The 23379-nt window shown below is 40.9% G+C and overlaps 1 protein-coding gene across 3 annotated transcripts in view; it reads left to right on the top strand.

Annotated features, from left to right (window-relative positions):
* Positions 1 to 17416, top strand: part of LOC139157053 (amine sulfotransferase-like) — a 29683-nt gene extending 12267 nt beyond the window's left edge. For all 3 annotated transcript variants that reach the window (XM_070733395.1, XM_070733396.1, XM_070733397.1), the window contains exons 4-7: positions 1358 to 1484; positions 3723 to 3817; positions 7146 to 7326; positions 15037 to 17416. In XM_070733395.1, the coding sequence (XP_070589496.1) occupies positions 1358 to 1484; positions 3723 to 3817; positions 7146 to 7326; positions 15037 to 15200 (567 nt within the window). In that variant the 3' untranslated portion in view covers positions 15201 to 17416. The remainder of the gene's footprint in view (positions 1 to 1357; positions 1485 to 3722; positions 3818 to 7145; positions 7327 to 15036) is intronic.
* The last annotated feature ends 5963 nt before the right edge of the window (positions 17417 to 23379 follow it).

The raw sequence follows: 23379 nt of genomic DNA, 5'->3' as shown, positions 1-23379 counted from the left end.
CCCCTGACGCTGGCACAAGTGACCTGCCTGCTCCACCGCACCATGGCCATAGTTCCCTCTAAGCTGAGCAGTGAGCAATCGCTCACTTAAAAATCATCATCAACTCAGAGTTTTCCAAACCTGCCCAGAAGCCGAGAGGGAAAGAGTGAGAGGGAAGGAGAGAGAGAGAGGAAGAGAGGAAGAGAGAGAAACAGATGGAAAAAAAAGAGGAAGGAAAATAGAAAGAAAAAGAATGGGAATAAGGAAGAGAGAAAGAAAATCAAAATCTAGTTTGAAACTAGCTCAACTATTTAAGTGGTATTTTGATATTGATAGAGTTGCCCTATTATGAGCTCACTGTTATAGACACACAATACAGTATTTTATTTTGAAATTCTCTGAGGCAAAACAGGGTGGGTTTTTAGTTTGTTTGTTTATTTATTTATTATTTTTGTGCCGCCCAGTCCCGAAGGGATTGCCGCTCAGACACTATACTTTTCCGCCCACCCCCCCAAAAAATTAGAGGGAACACTGACCGTGGCTCTTACCTTTGATCTCCTGTTTGATGGGCCATGGCGCTGGGACCAGGCAAGGCGGCCCCGAGTTCTGTGCTCTCTCACATGCGCCAAGAGATGCCTGTGGTGTGGATGAGCAGAGAACAGGCTACCCGGCCAGAGCTCAGGCGGGCGGTTGTTGGTTGTTGGTCACGGCTGCTGCTCTAGGCATCGCAGTGAGATTTGGCTGCTGCTTGCGGCAGCGAGATTTGGGTAAAAAGCCATTTCTTTGCTTCTGCACATGTGCAGAAGCAAAAAAATTGTAATCACACTGGCTGTACATGCACGGCACATGCATGATGTGTGCACACCCAGTGGCAATGGAGCGGGCCTACGTACTCCGTTGCCGCTACCGGAACCATGTTCCAGGTGTTCCGGCTCGAAGTTCATCACTGGTAGTAAGATGCCCCGAGTCCTCGGGCCAGCATATAGATCAAATCAAATCAAATCAATCAATCAAACTCCATTCCGGCCCCACTTCTGGGGAAAGGATTCTGAAAAATCCCCATTCCCACCCCACTTCTGGGGGATGGATATTGCAAAATTTCCATTCCCAGCCCACTCTAGGGGAAGGATACTACAAAATCCCCATTCCCTCCCCACTCTGGGGCAGCCAGAGTGAGGCTGGCTCCAATCCTGTTGGCCTGCTAGAAGGCCTCAAACATGGTTTTGCCAATGAGTTTTGAGATCCCATGATATAATAGAACCTGTTAGATGAATGTGTGGGAATTATTTGCTGCCCTCTCTGGCTTTATTGCCAATCTGTCTTTTTTCCTTTTTTTGTCTTCATGTTTTTGACCAGGTATTATCACCTTCTCCTACAGATTATATATATGCTTAGAAATCCAAAGGATGTTTTTGTTTCCAGCTATCATTTTACCCAAAGCCCAGTCAAAATGCAACCCATAAAAGACTTTGATACATTTTTGGGGAAGTTTTTGGCTGGTGAAGGTAAGAAGGCCTTGAAAATGATATTTTTTGTCTTTGATAATACATGATGAATATATTTCGGTCCACTTCCCACAGAGAAAAAACAATCCACCCTCTCTCCAAAAATAAGTTAAAAATAAACCTTTTTAAAAAAAATACATTTGCAGTAATTCAAGTATACTTTACACAATATTAAATGGATTGATGGTAGAGTAGAATGAAGAACTCCTAGAACCATGGATAATGTAAAAATGGATGTGAGATAGGCAAGAGAAAATAGCTTATATCAGTTTAGTAACTCAGTGTATGGCCTATCAAACATAAACTTACAATATATATTAACATTTCATCTAGATTATTAAAATAATAATAAAATAATAAAACATAAATATTAAAAAGATTTGTATTCAAATAGCATTGTTTAGGACAGTGTTTCCCAACCTTGGCATCTTGAAGAGATCTGGACTTCAACTCCCAGAATTCCCCAGCCAGCAAATGCTGGCTGGGGAATTCTGGGAGTTGAAGTCCAGATCTCTTCAAGTTGCCAAGGTTGGGAAACACTGGTCTAGGACACTTAGCTACTGAAGTGCAGCATTGATTATATAAGGAGGAAAATCCAGATACTGCCTTCAGCTTACAGCTGGACAGATTGTGATTTATAGTTTGACGTAGGCCCTGCAGGTCACATTGAGGGGAGGATACTATGTCTCATTTATAGAGGGCTTGCCAGCAGACACTGTGTAAGGTGTGACTCCTGTTCAGGATTATCGATGGCTGGTGTGGTAGTCGAAAGCCTGGCACCCTTTTTGTGGGGTCATTTATGTGTCTTCCTATATCTGGATGTTCAGCCACCCATTTGGTTTTCCATTAGTAAAACTTATATACAACTGATATAGTTTAGTTTAAAATCAGGATATGATTGGGAATGGATGGACAGAATCTAACAAGATGGATAAATATCAATATTTATTTAAAAGCCAGATAGTAACTTTTTGAAAAAAAGTAGCGGATGAACCAAATCTTTGTAAAATGAAATCACACAAGGGAACATTTAAAAGCTGGAAATTGAAAAAAAAAAAGGCAAACCGGAGTTAGTCTGATATTTGCAGAAAAATAAGAAAAGGAAACCAGAGTAATCCTATAGGATTATTCTAATAATATGAACCAATATACAGTGTTCCCTCGATTTCCACGGGGGATATGTTCCGAGACCGCCCGCGAAAGTCAAATTTCCGTGAAGTAGAGATGCGGAAGTAAATACACCATTGTTGGCTACGTACAGTATCATAATCCATCCCTTAACACTTTAAACCCCTAAATTACTATTTCCCATTCCCTTAACAACCATTTACTCACCATTATTACTGGTACTCACCATTGAATAAGACACTTAGTGATCCTGATATTTATAAACATAATTATTTATTAACAATAATTATTTTTTTTGTTATTTATTTGCAACAATTATTAGTTTGGCGATGACATATGACATCATTGGGTGGGAAAAAACGTGGTATAGGCAAAAAACCGCGATTTTTTAATTAATATTTTTTGAAAAACCGTGGTATAGACTATTCGCGAAGTTCGAACCCGCGAAAATCGAGGGAACACTGTACACTAACTTATATATACTATAGATGCTGATTAGATATGTATACTTTTCCCTTTCCCATTTCCTTCTTATTTTTTGTACTCCCTGTTCCCCGTTCCCCTTTCAATAAATCAATAAATTATATTTTTTTTAAAAAGAAAAAGAAAAGGAAACCAGATTGTCCCAAACCTCCAGTTAAGAAAAAGCAAAGAAATGAAACAATATAGCAGCGTCTTGACAAAAATCCTCCCTTAGCAAGTTGGAGTATGCAACCACATTAGTCATGGCTCTTCGTGTTCAATGATAGTAGGATGGCCCCTCAGTTATATTATCATACTTTGATCTTTAGGCTTACCAGGATCATAAAGATAAATGAAGGAAATTCAAGCATCAAGAATGTGTCTCTGAGGCAGGTGGTTAGGTGGATCATTGCAGTGCCAAGCTGAACAACTGAACTCAATCCCTTTTAAGACCACCTTCGTGTTTATGGTAAATTCATTTCTCACCTATCCATGTTTTTTACTTTGTGGTTAGACTAGATATTAGAGAAGCCTCATGTTAAGCTATCAGGCTTCGATCTTTAGGCCCACCAGGATCATAAAGATAAATGGAGCACATTCAAGCAATTAATTCTCATGTTTATGTTAAACCTATTTCTCTCCTGTCAGTGTTCTGTAGTTCCTGGCTAGACCATGTAGAAGGCTGGTATGCTCATAGGGAGGATTTCAATATTCTTTTCCTTTTTTATGAAGAAATGCAAAAGGTAAGATGTGTCTGCTGTTTAGTGCAATATGAACAACATTCAAGCACAGAAAGCTTTAGAAATAACAAGATAACAGAGCTGGAAGGGATCTTCTAATCCAACCCCCTGCTCAGGCAGGAAACCCTATACCATTTCAGAAAATGGTTGTCCAATCTCTTCTTTAAAATGCCCAGTGATGGAGCACCCACAACTTTTGAAAGCAAATTGTTCCACTGATGAATTGTTCTAACTGTCAAGGAATTTGTCCTTAGTTCTAGGTGACTTCTCTTCTTGATTAATTTTCATCCATTGTTTATTGCCCTGCTTTTAGGTGCTTTGGAGAATAGATTGACCTGTCCTCTTCTTTGTGGCAACTTTATTTATTACAAATGCCAGTATCTCAATATACCCTTTTGTGACAATTTCCATCATTTTCCAACCATAGTTCATGGGGGGGGGGGGGTTTCCTACTGTTTTGAGCCTGGAAGTTAAATCTGTGGCATTTCACTATGATGCTATGCAGTATTCCAAGTGTAAGGCCACACCTGGAATACTGCATTCAGTCTTGATCTCCACGATGCAAAAAGGAGGTCAAGACTTTAGAAAAAAGTGCAGAGAAGAGTGACAAAAATGATTTAGGGGGCTGGAGGCTAAAATATATGAAGAATGGTTGCAGGATCTGGGCATGGCTATTTTAATGAAAAGCACCAGGGGAGACATGATAGAAGAGTTCCAATAACTCAGGGGTTGCCACAAAGAAGGAGTCAACCTATTCTCCAAAGCACCTGAAGGTAGGACAAGAAGCAATGTGTGGAAACTAAACAAGGAGAGAAGCAACTTAAAACAAAGGAGAAAATTCCTGACAGTTAGAACAATAAATGAATCCATGGAACAACCTGCCACCAGAAGTTGTGAATGCTCCAACACTGGAAGTTTTAAAGATGTTGGATATCCATTTGTCTGAAGTAGTTTAGGGTTTCTGCCTAAGCAGGAGGTTCCTTCCAACTCTGTTGTTATTATTATACAAGGAAGTTAGAAAATGTTTCACATTTTAAAATATCAGTACAAGCCACAAAAAACATCTCTTTAGAGGTACATCTTTGAATCTTGTAGACAGTACTTCCAGAAACCAAGAATAACCATAAACAACTTCTACATCTAGTATCCACGTGCTCCAGTTCAGGAAACTGACTCGAACTATACTGTATAGTTCCAATACAGATCGATTTGACATGCCTTGATTATTAATGAATTATCTACTTTCAGTCTCTCTAGGACTTTCAGCTGACTTGCACCTTAAGGAGATTGTTTTGATTTTATTTATTTTTGCAAAAACATCATTTAGCAGCAACATCATTTAGAAGCGCCTTCAGAGACTTAAAAGATACAATATCAAATTAGAAAAGGTCATACTTTTGAACATTTGTACAGAAATAAGTTGCTGAATGTTTTTTAAAACTGAAAATATGACATCTGGATTCTTTATTGGCCAAGTGTGATTGGACACACAAGGAATTTGTCTTGGTGCCTATGCTCTCAGTGTACGTAAAAGAAAATATAGATTTGTCAAGAATCATGAGGTACAATACTTAATGACTGTCATAGGGGTTGAAAATGTCGGTGCCCTTCATGCCCGCAGCTTCTAGGAATATGTCGAATTTTGAGATGTAGTTGTCCCAAGTAGATTTTTCTGGGTCGAAGAAGTCAGGAGCTCTTCCGACAGGCAGGTTGTCCATGGTGGAGATCGCAGGTTCGACCGTCCGACGTTGCCAGTGAAAAGTCTGAGGTAGCTCGTGTTTAAACGGTTCCTTTATTCAGCTCTATTCGGCAAGTGACTTCAGCAAGGAACACGTCTGGCTTTTACACAGCACCAGACGCTCCTTTTATACTTCCTGCCGAAACCCAACTGTCAGCGTCTTAGCCAATCAGAGGCGTCTAACAAAATTCAACTATTTACATTGCTTTTATACATACTCAACAGGGATCAAATAAGCAATGAAGAAACAATCAATATTAATAAAATCTTAGGATACAAGCAACAAGTTACAGTCGTACAGTCCTAAGTGGGAGGAAATGGGTGATAGGAATGATGAGAAAAAACTAGTAGAAACAGAAGTGCAGACTTAGTAAAAAGTTTGACAGTGTTGAGGGAATTATTTGTTTAGTAGAGTGATTTACAATAAAATTATTTACAGTAAAATTTAGTTACAATAAAATTAGAAGGGAATTTGTCATTATCCTGCATAGAAACATTAAACATGACCAATTTGGTTTTGGTTACATACATGGCCTTGTAAATCTTCCACAAAAGGCTTGCAAGGCAGATAATCAGATGACAACTCTGCTCAGTATCAAAATGCCACTAAAGTAGTTGAGCTATTTCAAACTAGATTTTTTTCTTTCTCTCTTCCTTCCTACCTTTCTCTTTCTCTCTCTATCTTCCTCCCTCCCTCTCTTTTTCTCTCTTTCTCTCTTTCTAGCCCAGGAGAGATAGCAGCCATTGGGCGGGAAAAATAGCGGCCGGCTCCTGCACAGTGTTGTAAAATGTTGCATAGCAAGCCGTTGCTGGATGCGCAACTGCACAGCTACGCACTTTAGAGGGAACAGTGCTGATGAGATCTCTGAAGAAAAATAAGTTTCTTTCCCTTCAAAAAGAAGGCTGAGGATCCAGGAAACTAGAATGCTATCACTTTAATATTAAAATAAAATAACAAAAGATGTGCTTGTGACCAATTGGTTCATCATGCTAGAATTCACAAGATGCATGTCTGATGCAAGTCAACAAAACCAAGTTAATCTAATTTTTGATAGACTTGGTAGATATGGGGAATTCAATAATGCACCTTACTCAACAAAATCTTAGCCAAAGGTTTTCAAAATATTCTCCTGTATTGGCACAGAAGAGATTCATTCAACTCAACTGCATTTTCAAAAGAGGCCAAAGCATTTATTGAGCCTGGCTTTTAATGCCATCAAAAGTACCAACAATGTAAGAATCTAGGGAAATTCTGGGGCATATATTGTAAACTAAATATATTTTAAACTAAAAATGTTTCTCAACAACCGTCCTCTTGAAAGCATTTCGCAGGGAAATTAAGGAGGTATGTTTTAATTTACTGAAATTGCTTTTTATGTCCATGTCTGACTTTAAAAAAAAAAATAACAATGACTAAATATCAGGGTATTTTTATCAAGGTATTTATATATCAGAAAAAGAAAGAATTAAAGTTTAATATGCAACATATGTACAAGGAAGCAATGATATTTATAATCCCATAAATATATCAACATTTTCCATATTTTCTTCATTGTTATGGATAAACTAATATAAAGTTGTATCAAATTGTAGGATCTGAGAAGTTCTGTACTGAAAATATGCAATCTCCTAGGAAGAGAACTAACTGAAATGGAGGTAGATGATGTGGTGGATAAAGCTACATTTGATAACATGAAAATGGATCCTAGAGCAAACTACAAATTTACATCTTCTGCTTACCCCCTTTTCGGCAAAAAGGAGTTTCTTCGCAAAGGTAAATCAGTAATAATTCAAATTCTGGTGTTATGCTTTTGGTTTCAGATTCTTCTGAAATCAGAATTGCTGCCTTCATCTGAAAGGCATTTCCTAAAGTGTTATGGACATGCCTAAAAACCTCTCTTTCTGCTTTTTCTCCACGATGTTGTGTTTCCATGATCAACTGCCTGCATTTGAGGCAGCCATGAGCTTTTCTTAGATGTGCCAACATTGAAGTGATGTTCTCCTTTCCATCCTGAAAAATTTTGGGCATGGATATAATCTAACTTGTCTCATTGAATATTCCATTGAGTGTGGGGGGGAGGTTTATTCAAGTTCACAGTGGCCACTTTAAGGTGGCAAGACATAACTTCTTCACTCTCCATCCCAGGCACTGTCCTCCAGTATTGAAACTGTGCCCTTTAAGCCTGTAGGGACATAACCAATGCTTAAAGAACCATCAAACATTTCACATAGTCATGGGGCCAATTTCAAAAGGGTGAATTTAAGATCATTTGAATCCCACTGTGTTAGAATATTATTGACTGGGAGAGCCAATGGTAACAAGCAGTGAAGGGCTGCAAAAAAGTTCACTACCACACTATGGTCGTGGCTTATTTTGTGGGTGTGGCTTGCCAGCCATGTGATCAGGTGGAGTAGCTTGACAATCATGTGACCGGGGTGTGTGTGGTTTAAAGGTTATGTGACTGGCTTAAAGGTGGCCAACCTGACATCACTCAGGTCAAGGGTTTGGGTAAGGGAGCCTGGCCTTTGTTCGCTTCAAAGAGATACAGCTTGCCTTACTATTACCGAACATCCAAAATATACTATTTAATTAATTAATTAATTATTAAAAAACATGTGACACACACACACACACACACACACATATATATATTTGTTTTCGTAGATTTTCACGGGTATATGTATGTAGATTGTTCTGAGTTCGGGTTTTGCCCTGTGTAATATTTTGCATGTCTATGCGACGTTTCGGTGAAATCACATTCACCATCTTCAGGCTGAAGTTTCAAGCACGAAGCTTGAAACTTCAGCCTGATGATGGTGAATGCGATTTCACCGAAATGTCGCATAGACATGCAAAATATTACACAGGGGAAAACCTATTCGGGTTTCTTCCCGTGTAGGATTTGGAAATTTCTGGCGACGTTTCAATGAGGTCCCACTCATCATCTTCAGCCATAAAACAGAAACTAGACTCAGAACACATATTACAAAACAATCAAGTAGCCTGTAAGCTCCAACTACTCAGGATATCACGCCTAATCAACAACCATTAACTAATCAGCATACTTCAGCTACATCAACGACCCCAGATGTTTCCCCACTGACTCACCAGGAAGTTTCTACACAGCAGGCAATTGCTGAGCCATCAAACCACACCCAGCCACCAGTATTTATAGAAGGAAGGCAGCTTAGGTCTAACAGTGTTTGCCTTAGAATAAGGAGAGAAACACCAGCCTGAAGATGATGAGTGGGACCTCATCAAAACGTCGCCAGAAATTTCCAAATCCTACACGGGAAGAAACCCGAATATACCAAGACCGTCATACCTGTACCCGTGAAAATCTACCAATATATATATATATATATATATATATATATATATATATATATATATATATATGACGGTCTTGGTATATTCGGGTTTCTTCCCCTGTAGGATTTGGAAATTTCTGGCGACATTTTGACGTTTCGATCCTACACGGGAAGAAACCCGAATATACCAAGACCGTCATACCTGAAATTACAACAGCACGAAGCTTGGAAACTTCAGCCTGATGATGGTGAATGTGATTTCACCGAAACGTCGCATAAACATGCAAAATATTACACAGGGCAAAACCCGAACTCAGAACAATATATATATATATATTTGTTTTCGTAGATTTTCACAGGTACAGGTATGACGGTCTTGGTATATTCGGGTTTCTTCCCGTGTAGGATTTGGAAATTTCTGGCGACGTTTCGATGAGGTCCCACTCATCATCTTCAGGCTGCTGCTTCTGTCCTTGTTCTATGGCGAACAAGGATCTCTAATTAAAGAGATCTTTGCCATTCTATCAAGTCTATGTAATCCAGCTCTAGTTAAAATAGTAGACAACCAGCTTCCTGCACACAAGCTATCAATACAGGTTTGTAAGAACTGTTTGATGGACAAGGGGGAAGCTAAGTATTCTTCTGATAATGGAGAAATGTTCAGTGTTCCAAATTATGAAGATTTTGGTTACAGGATGACTTAAATACTATTGCGGCGCAGGCGGAGTAACAGTCGGACACAAAGGAGTGGGTATAAATAGGGTCACTTTTATTAAACCAAACTCAAATTAACTATTTAACCAATTAAACCACGTGACCTGCAAAGGTGCATAAATCAAATGGGGGCGGAGTTAACTTTCCAACAAGCTCAACTGAGCAACTCTAGGGCGAAAGCTCCTTGCCTGGGTGCAGGGTCAGGTAAAATTACACCTGCCCCCTGCCCAATGCCACGCCCCCACGGCGTGTGGGATGGCTCGCCACTGGTCTCTGATACGCCCCAGGCAGCGAGCCACAGGAGCGACCCCCTCCCCGAACCCAAGCCGGTTGAGCCCTGTAATCCGAGAAGGAGATCGCCCCTCACCTCAGTAGAGGTGCCCCTAAAGGAGATCACACAGTTGCTGCTTACGCCCATTTCCGCCCCCTTTCGGCCACAGCAGGGGGTGAAATTATAATTTATTCCCCCTGCTCCCCCCCCCGCACATGAATGTGCAGGCACCTCTGCAGGTCCGTTATGAATTTGTCATTCCCCTCGTCTGTCAAATGTACCCTGTCCCTTCTGAATAAAGCTAGCTGGGATGCTCTGATGTTGGGGTGACCTAACACTCCACCCCCCGTCTGGAGTACCCATTCCTTCGCTGCCCTGCTAACTCTCTACCTGGCATTCTCCACCGCCTTGGGCTCTTGGCATACCTCCAGCACCTCCGTGGCAATACATGGTACACACGCGTGTGTCAGGCCACTTTTCCCAATTCACCAGCAACAGGTAGTTGCCACCAGTGTGCAACACCAAACAATCAGGGTCCGGCCCCTCACAGCTCCCCACTTTCCCAACGGGAGAGGCCCGTCTCAACGGAGACCTCCGAGCTCAAGCCCCTTCCACTGAAGCCCCAGTGACTCAGCAACCTCCACATTCCTGAAGATAATGTTGCAGCTGTACATCCAGCCGACATGCCACGCAGTGGCCGCAGTTCGCTACTGTGGGCAAAGGAAGGGCAGCTCCATCGCACATTGCGCGTAATAAAGTGGAGCAGGGCCAGGACCTAGAGAAACGATAAGAATAACAAGACAGTGTTAGCCACCCGCTCCCAAATACGCTTGTACTCAGGTGCTCAAATCTACGCCATGAAAACCCACTGACTTCGCTCCGCTACCGTATTCCCTACTTCACGGAGAACTTGCTGAAAACCGCAATCAGTATTGCTGAGGGAATACCACCCGATATCCAGCCAATCCTCCTGAAACGGCCCCCACTGTTATTTCTCAGTGGAGGCCCGTCTTATGGTACAAAGGGGACCAATCCCTGGCTTCCTCGCTATACCTGGACTGAGTCCCTCACACCCAGGCCTCTGTCCTGTTAGATACGCCTGGACGGTGAAAATCCACCATCAGCGTTACTGGAGACTCTGAGCACAACCAACGCGGTTGCCACAGCCCCCAATTTAACATCAATTTCCCGGCCCAGGGAACCGTACATGATCCACTACTATGCGACCATGACAGCACCTTGCATACCCACTGTGTCCCAGAGGCCATAGTTTTGGCTGTCGAGTGAAACGGCCTTGCCTCGTTGGGTGAGAAGCTGGGTCCCACCCAATGCCGCTGCCCCTGAAACTGGTAATGTATAGCGGCGTACTAATTTCTCCCCATCTGCGTCCTTTCCTTGGACCATCCCTTGATCATTCCCCCTGTCCTCAAATAGTTAGCCACCGGGTCTATTGTTAGGAGAGCTAAGCCCCCCTTCTTGCCCCTATACGAGGGCGTGTAACCGTGTGGTCACACCTGCCCTCCTATGCTTGAGCGATGGCGCCGCCCACCATTCTGGGTACCCTGTGCCCACGCCCATGCCAACCACCTGCCCATGCGCACATACTCCCTGTTAACAGACCGGGCCTTCTGTTGCTGTCTCGCTTCCCCGCCGCTGAACCAGCTGTGCCGCAGTCGCAACCCCATGTTCCAGTATTCCTCTCAGGCAGTCACCATACTCTTCTTCCGCCTTAAATTGCCTGGGAGACGAGCCACTATGCTCCATGGCCCTGCTCGCTCCCCCAGGGAGTAGAATAGTTGCGAGAAATTTCTGCAGATAAGCAAAGGCCCCTGCAAATGCCTCCTTTACTGTTAGCGCATGAATAAGCTTGACCAACATGACTTAATCAATATAACATAATATGCATGATAACCTCCTGACACACCCACTTCGATATAGCTGACGATAATAACATTACATAAAGTATTCTTCCCTGAAACAATGAATACAATGCTTAATAACTCATCTTAAGGTAAAATCAACTTAAGCGTGAGTCTGATTCAGATGACCGGAAAACTTGCGATCATGCAAGCCCCCCATACCGGGAAATGACTACACCGTTTCCCTGAACAACTAAAGGGGGCTGCGATAAACTGACTAATTCATTTATTTAATCATTTATGCAATCATCATGCCGCCCCTTTGCCCCAGACCTCTGGCGGCTCACAACATGTTGGCCGCAGCACCCTTCACACAGCGCCAGGCTATTGCCCCCACAATCTGGATTCCCCCTTGCTTACTTCCGAGTGGATTAACCAGAGATTAGGAGATTTCCAAACTTCAGCATGGTAAAGACCTGGGGATCTGCTGGCTGTAGTTATGATATTAATAGGAGCTCTCAGTTTTGTCGGTACAGAAAAGGCCTGCTTACCGACTGCACCCGTACTGTTACAGCCCCCGGTACAAATGACATTTAGACACGTGGCAAAATTCAGAACATTAGTAGTGAGGAGCAACCAACAGCCATGCATATAGTGATAGAGCCCTACCCCCCAGTGTCTAGGGGAGTATCAGTGCCTTAACCCCTAAAACATCCTATAAAGGCAGAAGTGCTTCCCTGCTGTAATGACCCTCTTACCAATGTCTGGTTCTCCTTATGGTTCTTGTCCCGAATGGAACTGCCATAGCCTACAACAGGTTCAGAGTATCCTGATTATTTGCCCCCCATCGCCCAAACGTCCAGTGCCAATTTTACTACCTCCCCATGTAATAAGGTCAACAGGTACCTCGTATAGACCATGTGCCCGGGCCGAAGTGGCCAATGAGAGAAACCTAGAAGATTGATGGCAGGAAAAAGACCCCATGGTCCATCCAGTCTACCCCCACACTCTGTCCCGTACGCTATCGTACAATGGATATGTTTATCCTAGGCATGGTTAAATTCAGCTACTGCAGATCCCCTGCCCACGTCTGCTGAACGTTTGGCCCAAGGATCGACCACTCCTTCAATAAAACCATAAAATACTAAATAACAATGACAACGACAACACCCAAGGCACCCAAGCGGACAGTGCCCACAGACACCCTCCAATCTGCTAGAAATGCAATCCTTTGCAGTGAGCGACTGGGCCTAGCCCGCTTACCGCCAGGGTGTGTGTGTGTGTGTTCCAGGCCTTGCCCTGACTGGGGAAAGGTGGGAACCGCCATGAGGGCAATCCCCTTCCTCGCAATGAGGGCATAGTAATGCTGCTGTCCACCTGAATTACTGGTGTCTAGCTCATAACTCATAAACTAAAATTAAAATATATCCCTTATAACAACCGTAGTAACAACCATAATAACAATTCATTAATTTTGCATGTCGCCCCCCTTTACCGACAATATATATATCCTTGTAGCGTTGATTAACTCTTTATGCATCCAGCAAGCTAAAAAACCCAGCCTTTGGCCTATCCCAGATCATTAGCTTGCATACACGAGCCTTGTTCCTCTGTTTGTATACCATAAACCCCCCATTAGTATTAAACCAATAGAATGAATTAATAATATATTAAATAAAACTGAACCCAGTGGTTCAATTAAGCCAACTACTTAATCAGCTAAAGATCCCTAAAAGGGGAGGAATTAGATCCCTCAACCACTGCATTCATCCATATCTCCCATGTAAGTTCCCCCTGATTCTAGGGGATTAATAACAATCACTACCTTAATCATTTGTGTTTATAATTCATTCTGCAATAAATCAGTCAAGAACGAAATGCATCTTATCTAATAACTGGGTTGCCCAATTGTCCATATGCAAAATTAGATCGGTGAAGAAATAGGTCAATATTGGCATTGTAATCAAGAAATCACCCCTTTGTCAGAAAATGGGGGGGGGGACAAACCAACCGTAATTCTATGACCAATTAATAAATCCCCCTCCCCCAATCCAGGCTACCGTGACTCTACAAAATTAATCCTGTGGGTTTCAGTGAACCAAACAACTTCTGCCCACAGCTGGAACTATGCTCCTCACCGATCACTATCATTATGAACTGTTCTATACGCAATAATGATAATAAAAATAATAAAAATAATAATAATAATAATAATAATAATAATAATAATAATAATAATAACCACAACAATAATAATTTATTAGATTTATATGCCGCCCTTCTCCAAGACTCGGGGCGGCTCACAGCAAACGCTGCGTACTAATGTACACTAGCAAGGGGCATAATCTTGTAGATCTCCCCTCTACCAGGGGAAAACGGGGGCCCCAAGCAGTGTCCGCCCGGCTAGTGCTAATGGGGGAGGGGCTGCCGGGAGGCAAGAAACCCCCCCCCTGCGCAGAGTCCTGACCCCGAAACTCAGCGGCAAAAGGAAACCAACCACGTGGAGGAAGGTCGAACGGCCTCCCCGCCGCCGTCGCCCCACTCCCTAGCGCTCGCCCGGGCCTCCCCGAACCGAAGCGCTCCAGGTGCGTAGCCGGCAGGGCCGTAAGCACCCTGGATCAACCGCCCGGCGGAACACTGGCCCCAGAAACCTCAACCCGGCTGGCAGGCCGTTGAAACCCCCGCGCGCCCTGCCGCCATATGCACGAGGCTAAGGTTGGTGGGGGAGGGGTGCCGGCACGGCAGCCATCTGACCCCCTCCCCCCTCTCCCCAGCAAGCAAACAGGTGAATCCCGCAGTTTGTTCGCCGGCGCCGTCCTGCGCGCTGCCGGCAACGAAGCAGGAGACGCGACCCCGACATCCAGACCGGCGCCCGGCGAACAGCCTGTGCACGGGCGCCGGATGCCGCCGCCCCCGGACCCCCCGTAAACAAAGCTGCCCCCGGCGATCGCCATCGATCCCAGGGGCTTCAGAAGCCGCGCTCGCCAATCCTCCCGACGGGGAGAAAAGCGCGCTGGTCCCTCCTCGCCGTTCCGTCCTCCGGCGAGCTCGGGGGGCAAGAGATGTCCCGCGCCGGCGGGCAGGAGGCACTGCGCCACGAGGCAGCCCCTTCTGTATGGCTGCCTCCCTCCTGCCCGGTCAAGTGGGTGACCAACGCACCCAAACTCCACGCTGCGGCCCCCGGGGATGATGTGGGGGCCACAGGCTCCGCCCCCAACATGGCGGCCTCCTTCCCCGGCCCACGCCGCAACCCTCGCCGGCGGTAAGTCGCCAGCGGCATAGCCTCTACTTTAAAACTGTTGACATATTTTTAACCATTGTCTCCCAGGCATTGTTGGGGACTGGAAGAACAACATGACTGTTGCCCAGAGTGAAAAGTTTGACCGTGTCTTTAAGGAGAGAATGGAAAAACTGCCGTTCAGTTTCTGCTGGGATATTCAGGAAGATCCTGAGCCTATTTACAGCTCAGGGAAGGAAAATAATGTGGGATAGGTACCTTCAAATAGCTTGAATCAGAATTAACTTTCCAAGAATGGTCTTTATGTAATATTGCAATATTTAATTCTCAACGTTGCAGAAATAATATACAATGCAACATTAAATTCTGTGCTATTATGAAATATAATACAAACTGCAGAAAACAGTTAATAATACAGTGGTACCTCTACCTAAGAACGCCTCTACTTAAGAACTTTTCTAGATAAGAATCAGGTGTTCAAGATTTTTTATGCCTCTTTTTAAGAACCATTTTTTACTTAAGAACCTGAGCCCAAAAAATTTTTCCAGGAAATTTGAGAGAAGCATAAAGGCCTGGTGAGTTTCCTGTCATTCCCCCTTTAATCCCGGCCATCTCGGGCTTTTCTGGGCTGCCAGAGGAGCCTTTTGGTGGCACTTAAGGAGGCTTTTGCAGTCCAGAGTGAAGGAAGCATTTTCCTTTCTTTGGGTGCTTGGAGAGGGAATAAACCTCTGCCAGAGTCCAGACAAAAGAAACGCTCCCTTTGCTCTGGGCAGCCCAGAGCGAATGGAGCATTTTCCTTTCTCTGCGCATTTGGAGAGGGTATAATCTACTCCCCCATACACCCAGCGTGAGGTTGCGTCACGGAGCATCTGGGCATGGAAAGGCAAAAGGGGCTGCTTTGCCCCAGCCAGATCAACTCAGCTTCCGCCAAACCGAGGAGTCACCACAGTGAAAGAAAGGCACCAGCTACAAAGCGAGCGAGTGAAAGGAGAGGGGAGCCCTTCAGCATGGGAAGGAAGAGAAAGCAGGTAGCAGCAGCAGCAGCCACCTTTTGGTCAAAGGAGGGAGGTTCCCCCCTCTCTCCTGCCTGGGTTTGTCTCTCTGTCACAGTGTATGGGAGGCAGCCTCATGCCGGGTGTATGGGAGGCACGTGCTCCTCCTCGCCACCTCAGAGTCCCTCTTTTTTAAAAAGCCTTAAAGTTTTGAATTTTTTGATTCCCCTCACCTCACCTTTTTCCTTCAGCAGCATCTCTCCTCCTCCTCTTCTTCTTCCTCCTCCTCCCACCCAAATTCCAAGCTTTTATTTCTTTCCTAATGGGTTTGCACCCATTATTTGCTTTTCATTGATTCCTATGGGAAAAATTGCTTCTATTTACAAACTTTTCTACTTAAGAACCTGGTCATGGAATGAATTAAGTTTGTTAAATCAGTACTCGGAGGCTGATTCACTGCAACAGGTTTATCGACTCCCAACAAGGGCAACGGCTAACCCGTTGCCCTATTTATACATTTTATTTAGGCGGGAAACAATTCAAACAACCGTTTCACTTCGGCGGTTCTTTTCATTTAAGCCACGTTTTAGCCAATCAGTGAATTTTGGCTCATTTAACTTTTTTACAGGCATAACAAAGTTCTTAAGTAGAAGTATCACTGTACTTCCTTCTGAAATTCTTACTATCCTTTGTATTTTGATTCCACAAATAAGGCCAAATGTTTGTACTGATACAAATTGTATTTTTACATAGCCTACCTTGCAAGTGGGGTACTTTATATAGCCTGCCTTGCGGGTGGGCTACTTTATATAGTCTACCTTGTGGGTGGGCTACTTTGTTACTTTGTAACTGGAACATTTAGTGAATATTGTTTATTGTTCAATAGACCTACATTTCTAATTTGTTCTCATTTATTCTGATCATGAAGATATCCAGGAATATGTTTTTTTTCTCTTTTTGCCTTCTTAATATTATTCTTTCAGGATGTTATTGATTGTGTCATCTGTCTTCACTAGTTGTTCCATTTTTTAGTATAATGAAGGTATCATCTACACATTGAATCCATACTTTTGCTTTTTTGTGTGGGAATGCTATAGTTGCTGGATGTTGCATTACAGTGTTTGCTATGAATCCTTAGACTGGTCATCTCAGAGTCAAGAAACAAACATGCAATTTCTCCAGTGACTGAACACATATTCCAAACACATATTCTGCGTTTGGAAAGGAATCCAAGAACTCAATTCTTGCTCTAGAATAGGTCCTTCTTAGGAATTGCATCAAATTCACTCACTGACATTTGTCAATTGAAAAAATGATCTTCTTCTTAGCCAGCCAATTTAAAGATCTATTTTTGCCAATCAATCCTTTTCTGTTTCAGCTCTGATATTTAACCATGCTGATCTGTTCGAGTCTGTGCAATACGAAATCGAAGTTTGAGACCCTGTAAAAAAATTTCCCTGCATTTCTGAAACTTGAAATTTCATGACTTTTCATCATTTCAGGGGTTCTGTCTATGAGAAATTTTTTTGGGGGGTGGGGGGCTTAGTTTTTGCTGGGCAAAAAAAAGTCACACTTGTACTGTTTACGGGTCTGTGTGACTCGCACTGAAAATTGTTTATTTTTAGTGCTTATATTTGGTCATTTTGAAAACTTCTTTCCCTTGGAAACTAGGTTGAACATTTCTGCACACAATGAAATGAAAATTGAAATTAAAAAATAATGCTTATTGGTTTATTTTGTTCATAAAAGCCTGCCCGCCCTCTTTTTTTGTGAATTCTTTTTCAATTTATAGATAGTTTAGCCTGCAAAATACGGACAATTTTACTAAATTTGGTGTGGTATTACTAGTTTGAACATTCCTGATCATAAGAAAAATATAAATGAACTGAAAAAATGATGCTCATTGGGTTTTTTAAAATCAGAAATAAGCTCCCTCCCCCCAGCTGCTTGCAACCATTTTCACTTTTTATATAGATTTGGCTAGGAATATTGGGAATATCCTTTTGAAAAGCAAGCACATGATAGCCAGACAACTAATTTTATGAAAGAAATCCATTTTACTAAAAACAAGTATGTAATTTTGAAATTAACAGCATAATTTTTATATAAATTGAAATAATTGAGCACAGCGGGGGGGGGGGACTTTTATGTGCAAAATAAACAAATAAGCATCAATGTTTTCGGTTCAATTTTCATTTCATTATGTTCAGAAAGGTTCAAACTGGTAATTCAATGCCAAAGTTATTGAAAATATCTGGAATTAGGGGCCTAGAAAAAATTATAAAGTGACATGCTTGAAAAAATGGGGTGGGAACGGCCCTTTTATGAGCAAAATAAACAAATAAGCATCATTTTTTCAGTTCAATTTTCATATCATTATGTTCAGAAATGTTCAAACTAGTAATTCCATACAAAATATAGTAAAATTGTACTGTACGTTGTTTGCAGGCAAAGCTATCTATAAATTGAAAAAAAAATCACAAAAAAGGAGGGGGGCTTTTATGAATAAAATAAACCAATAAGCATTATTTTTTTATTTCACTTTTCATTTCATTGTGTGCAGAAATGTTCAACCTAGTTTCCAAGGGAAATAAGTTTTCAAATTGACCAAATATAAGCCCTTAAAATAAAGAAATTTTGGTGCCAGTCACACAGACTCGTAAACAGTACAAGGGTATAGTGGTTTTGAACAGAGCAGCAAGGGTAAGAGTATCTGTTTAAATATTTATTTTGCCTGGAAAGTCATTGAAATTAAATGTTGCTATTAAATAATTTAGGTAAATCACAGTCATGAAATGGACTGAGCTATACTTATTTGTTCAGCTAGGTATATTTTTGGTAGCTTTAACAAGATCCATAAACTGAATCCTCTGCCAATAGATACAAAATTTTAATTGTTGAATGACTCTGTTTGGGGTAAATACTTTCTGCTTTGACATAGAAACATAGAAACATAGAAGAATGACGGCAGAAAAAGACCTCATGATCCATCTAGTCTGCCCTTATACCATGTTTGTATCAGTTCTCAATATGCATTTTAAAAAATAAGACAGCTTTCATAAGATCCCACAATTCCACACCATAGGCCAGCATTGGGATTATTTCTGGCCAATCCTTTCAATAACAGGGTCTAGGTACATGGATAATTATAATTAAAACATGTATGTAAAGTTTTGGTATTTGCCTTAGCTTTCATCAAACTTGTTTTAAAATGATTTATCTTCAAACTTGTGTTGGTAAACCTTTGCTCTTAAATAATGAAAGAATTCACTTGTTCAATTTTAAAAGCCAGTTGTATTTCACCCTTTTTTTGCTACATGCCTTCATTTTAGATTTAATGTTATTGATATTTAAAATTGAGAATGCAACAGTTTTCTCAGACCTAATTGACAATGCACTATTAGAGCCATATCATCAGCATTTTAAAGAATATCAATAACTTTACCATGGATCTTTGACATATGATGTCTGAACCATACAGGAATGCTGGAATATTTTTTGACATAGAGATTAAAAAGCAACCCTATCTAACTCATGTTCGGGACCTGAACTGGGATCTGGCTGGCTGCTCCAAGAATACGAGCTTTACAGGCTTGTAATTTTCAAAACAACATTTTTTTTAATTTTTCCTTCCACATTGGATGTCGTCATGCATGCAAAATGCATTCCAATCTCACAGACTAAACTATGAAGTTACAATTTTTCTTGAAATCACAGACTGTCTACTTCAAAACATCTTTTTATCTCTGGGTCAGGTTCACGCTATTAAAAACAGTTTATCATGCAATATAAAAACTCATTTCTCTAGAGAAACTGCATACAGCTCCATATTGTTCATAGCACTTTGAAAAAAAACATTTATCTCTTTTGGTCAATTCTGGATGTGATGTAATTAATTAATTTACACACACTGACTAGCATTTTAAAACCTCTTCCCCCCATGTTCGTCTTTTTTTCTCTAAGCTTTGGAATTTTGTACTTAACCAAGGACTATTCTCAACACCCCCACTATCTGAAGAATTATTAGTTTCCATACTTTCGTGAGATGGATGTTCTATTAACTCTTTGTCACCATTAGCCTCCTCCTCCACATCTCTTAAATCAGGATGATTTACAGCTTCCACATTGTCTTCGTCTTCTGAATCTGACGGTTCCAAAGGCTGACAGGGAACACACACAACTCCTTTATGAATAAACATACTCTGATTTTAAGCACCATTTACACTCATACACACTTTTAAATGGTTATGAGTAGAGAGGGTTATAACCAGACATAAGAGTCTGTGTTCAAATGCCTTCCTCCACTTGATAAAATAAGCAAGCCTTAATTGTTTGCTTGAAACTCAGAACATAATGTTTATTTTATTTATTTATTTTGTCCAATACACAACACATATTGAAGAGGATGGACATGAGGTATTATATATAAAGAAAGGATATCAAAGTAGAGGAGAAGATATATGAAAGGAAGAAAAGATATATGATATATGAGCTAAGGAGAGACAAGGAGAGACAATTGGACAGGGGATGAAAGGCAGGCTAGTGCACTTATGTACGCCCCTGTGTTTAATGTAGGGAGGAAATTCCTTTTTTTTAAAAAAAAATTTTTTATTATTTTCAAAAGAAAACAAACAAAGACATACAACATTGAACATTTAAGGAGCTACCATTGCTCCGCTTATCATAGAAGTCTAACTAATACAAAATATAAAAAACTCTAACTATTATCAGATCTAAGCAGAAAAACCACACTTGAAGATTACATTATCGTTAAGTTTAGTTATACATTTTTAAAATTAAAATTATTAATTAAGTTTCTTTATGTGTGGTTTTTTTTTTAGAAAAATCATGAAAAATAATATACATATATATATATATATATATATATATATATATATCAAAAAGCAATAAACAAATTATTAGTAATACAAGAAGGAGATAATATAAACACTTCTAAGTTAGTTATAATATAAACTATATAGTTCTATCTTATGATTTTATAATAGTCATTTATTCTTATATATTTAATTTTTTATACTGTTTTTAACATTCCACCAATCATATACTTTATCCCAAATTTTATAAAATTCTGTTTCGGTTTGATTGTTCAAACGTTTAGTCATCATATCTAGTTCTGCACACTCTATAATTTTTTTAAACACCTCAGCGTCATTCGGTATCGTCTTTTCTTTCCATTTCTGCGCGAATGTTATTCGTGCCGCTGTCAATATATGTATTATTAAATAGTAAATTTCTTTTTTATACTTTATGTTTGAAATACCCAATAGAAAAAATTCAGGAAATTCCTATGTATGGTGGTTGTGATAAAAAATGCCTGGCCCCAAGCAGATGACATTCTTGTGCTAGATGAGACCTGTAGAGAATTAATGGATTTCAGGGGTGTCAGACTCATGTCATCATGGTGGCATCATGTCACATATTGGGACTAAGCATGGGTGTGGCCAGCGTGTGATGAGTTTGAAAGTCCTGATATATTTGATCAGAATTTCAGAGGAGAAAAAGAGGGTCCCTCTTTTGCCTGTAAATATTCTTGCCAATTTCTTCTCCTTAAAAGCAGGTAACTTGCCTTAGAAGATTAAAATTGAAATCAAAGAAATGCAAGAAGGCTGCCAGTGTCAACCTTTTATGAACAATGCTACCCATTTTATAGCTTTTTTAGAAACATAGAAACATAGAAGTCTGACAGCAGAAAAAGACCTCATGGTCCATCTAGTCTGCCCTTATACTATTTTCTGTATTTTATCTTAGGATGGATATATGTTTATCCCAGGCATGTTTAAATTCAGTTACTGTGGATTTATCTACCACGTCTGCTGGAAGTTTGTTCCAAGGATCTACTACTCTTTCAGTAAAATAATATTTTCTCATGTTGCTTTTGATCTTTCCCCCAACTAACTTCAGATTGTGTCCCCTTGTCCTTGTGTTCACTTTCCTATTAAAAACACTTCCCTCCTGGACCTTATTTAACCCTTTAATATATTCAAATGTTTCGATCATGTCCCCCCTTTTCCTTCTGTCCAAGCATGATTTTTGTAGTTTTTTTGTCTATCCACCAAGCATGATTAAATGTCTCTCCATGTTGTTCACCTATATGTTCCAACAAATTTTGGATTTAAAACTTGCTCATTTTTGGAGTACAGAAATACTGCTGGACACAATGATTGACTAAAGATCAGCCTTCTTCAATATTTGAACACTCTGCTGGAATATAAGTACATTGAGAAACTATTGCAAATAACCTAGTTTAAGGACATAATGTGAGTGATTGTCAGAGAATATATAGATAAGATAAGGTAAGAAAATAATTGCAATTATTATGTTCTTAATATTATAATTAAAACTTTATTTTGACTGCAAGGTGATCAAATCAGTCAGTGCTAGAGGAGATAAACCCTGACAGCTCTTTAGAAAGCCAGATCCTATTAAATGAACAACATGAACTCAAATCGAGGGGAAAATTGGCAACAGAGGGACTAAATATTGACTGGTGGCCATATTTCCAATTGCAGAATACATATAGAGCAGATTTGGCAAGATTTGGTTTTCAAGCAAACTATCAAGAAATAGATAAAGAAATAAATAAAGAATAAAGTCATTGCTCACAGTCGCTCATGCCCTCATCACCTCGAGGTTCGATTACTGCAACGCTCTCTACATGGGGCTGTTCGGAAACACCAGATGGTGCAGAATGCGGCCGCGAGAGCTAGCCTGTGGCTTCCTAGATTCACCCACGTTTCTACAACACTCCGTGGCCAGCACTGGCTGCCGATCAGTTTCCGGTCACAATTCAAAGTGTTGGTAATGACCTTTAAAGCCCTACATGGCATTGGACCAGAATACCTCCGGAACTGCCTTCTACCACACGAATCCCAGCGGCCGATAAGGTCCCACAGAGTTGACCTTCTCTGGGTCCCATCGACTAAACAATGACATTTGGCGGGCCCCAAGAGAAGAGCCTTCTCTGTGGCAGCCCCGGCCCTCTGGAATCAACTCCCCCCAGAGATTAGAACGGCCCCCACCCTCCTTGTCTTTCGCAAGTTACTTAAGACCCACCTGTATCGCCAGGCATGGGGGAACTGAGACACCTCTCCCAGGCTCTTACATTTCATGTATGGTATGTGTGTGTTGTATGGTTTTTAAATGATGGGGTTTTTAAACTGTTTTTTAATATTAGATTTGTTTCTATTGTAACATTGTTATTATTATTGTAGTGAGCCGCCCCGAGTCTTTGGAGGGGGCACCATACAAATCTAATAAATTATTATTATTATTATTATTATTATTATTATTATTATTATTATTATTATTATTATTATTATTATTAGACAGGTCCAGAATAAAAAACAATTTTGAGCCTTTACATCTGTATATTAAAAAATAAACTGGAAGAAGAGAGGGTAAAAGATATAATGGTTATAAG

The sequence above is a fragment of the Erythrolamprus reginae genome, chromosome 1, assembly GCF_031021105.1.
Source record: "Erythrolamprus reginae isolate rEryReg1 chromosome 1, rEryReg1.hap1, whole genome shotgun sequence".
Taxonomy (NCBI): Eukaryota; Metazoa; Chordata; class Lepidosauria; order Squamata; family Dipsadidae; genus Erythrolamprus; species Erythrolamprus reginae.
The sequence above is the reverse complement of the archived record's forward strand: the minus strand, read 5'-3'. Positions and strand labels throughout refer to the sequence as shown.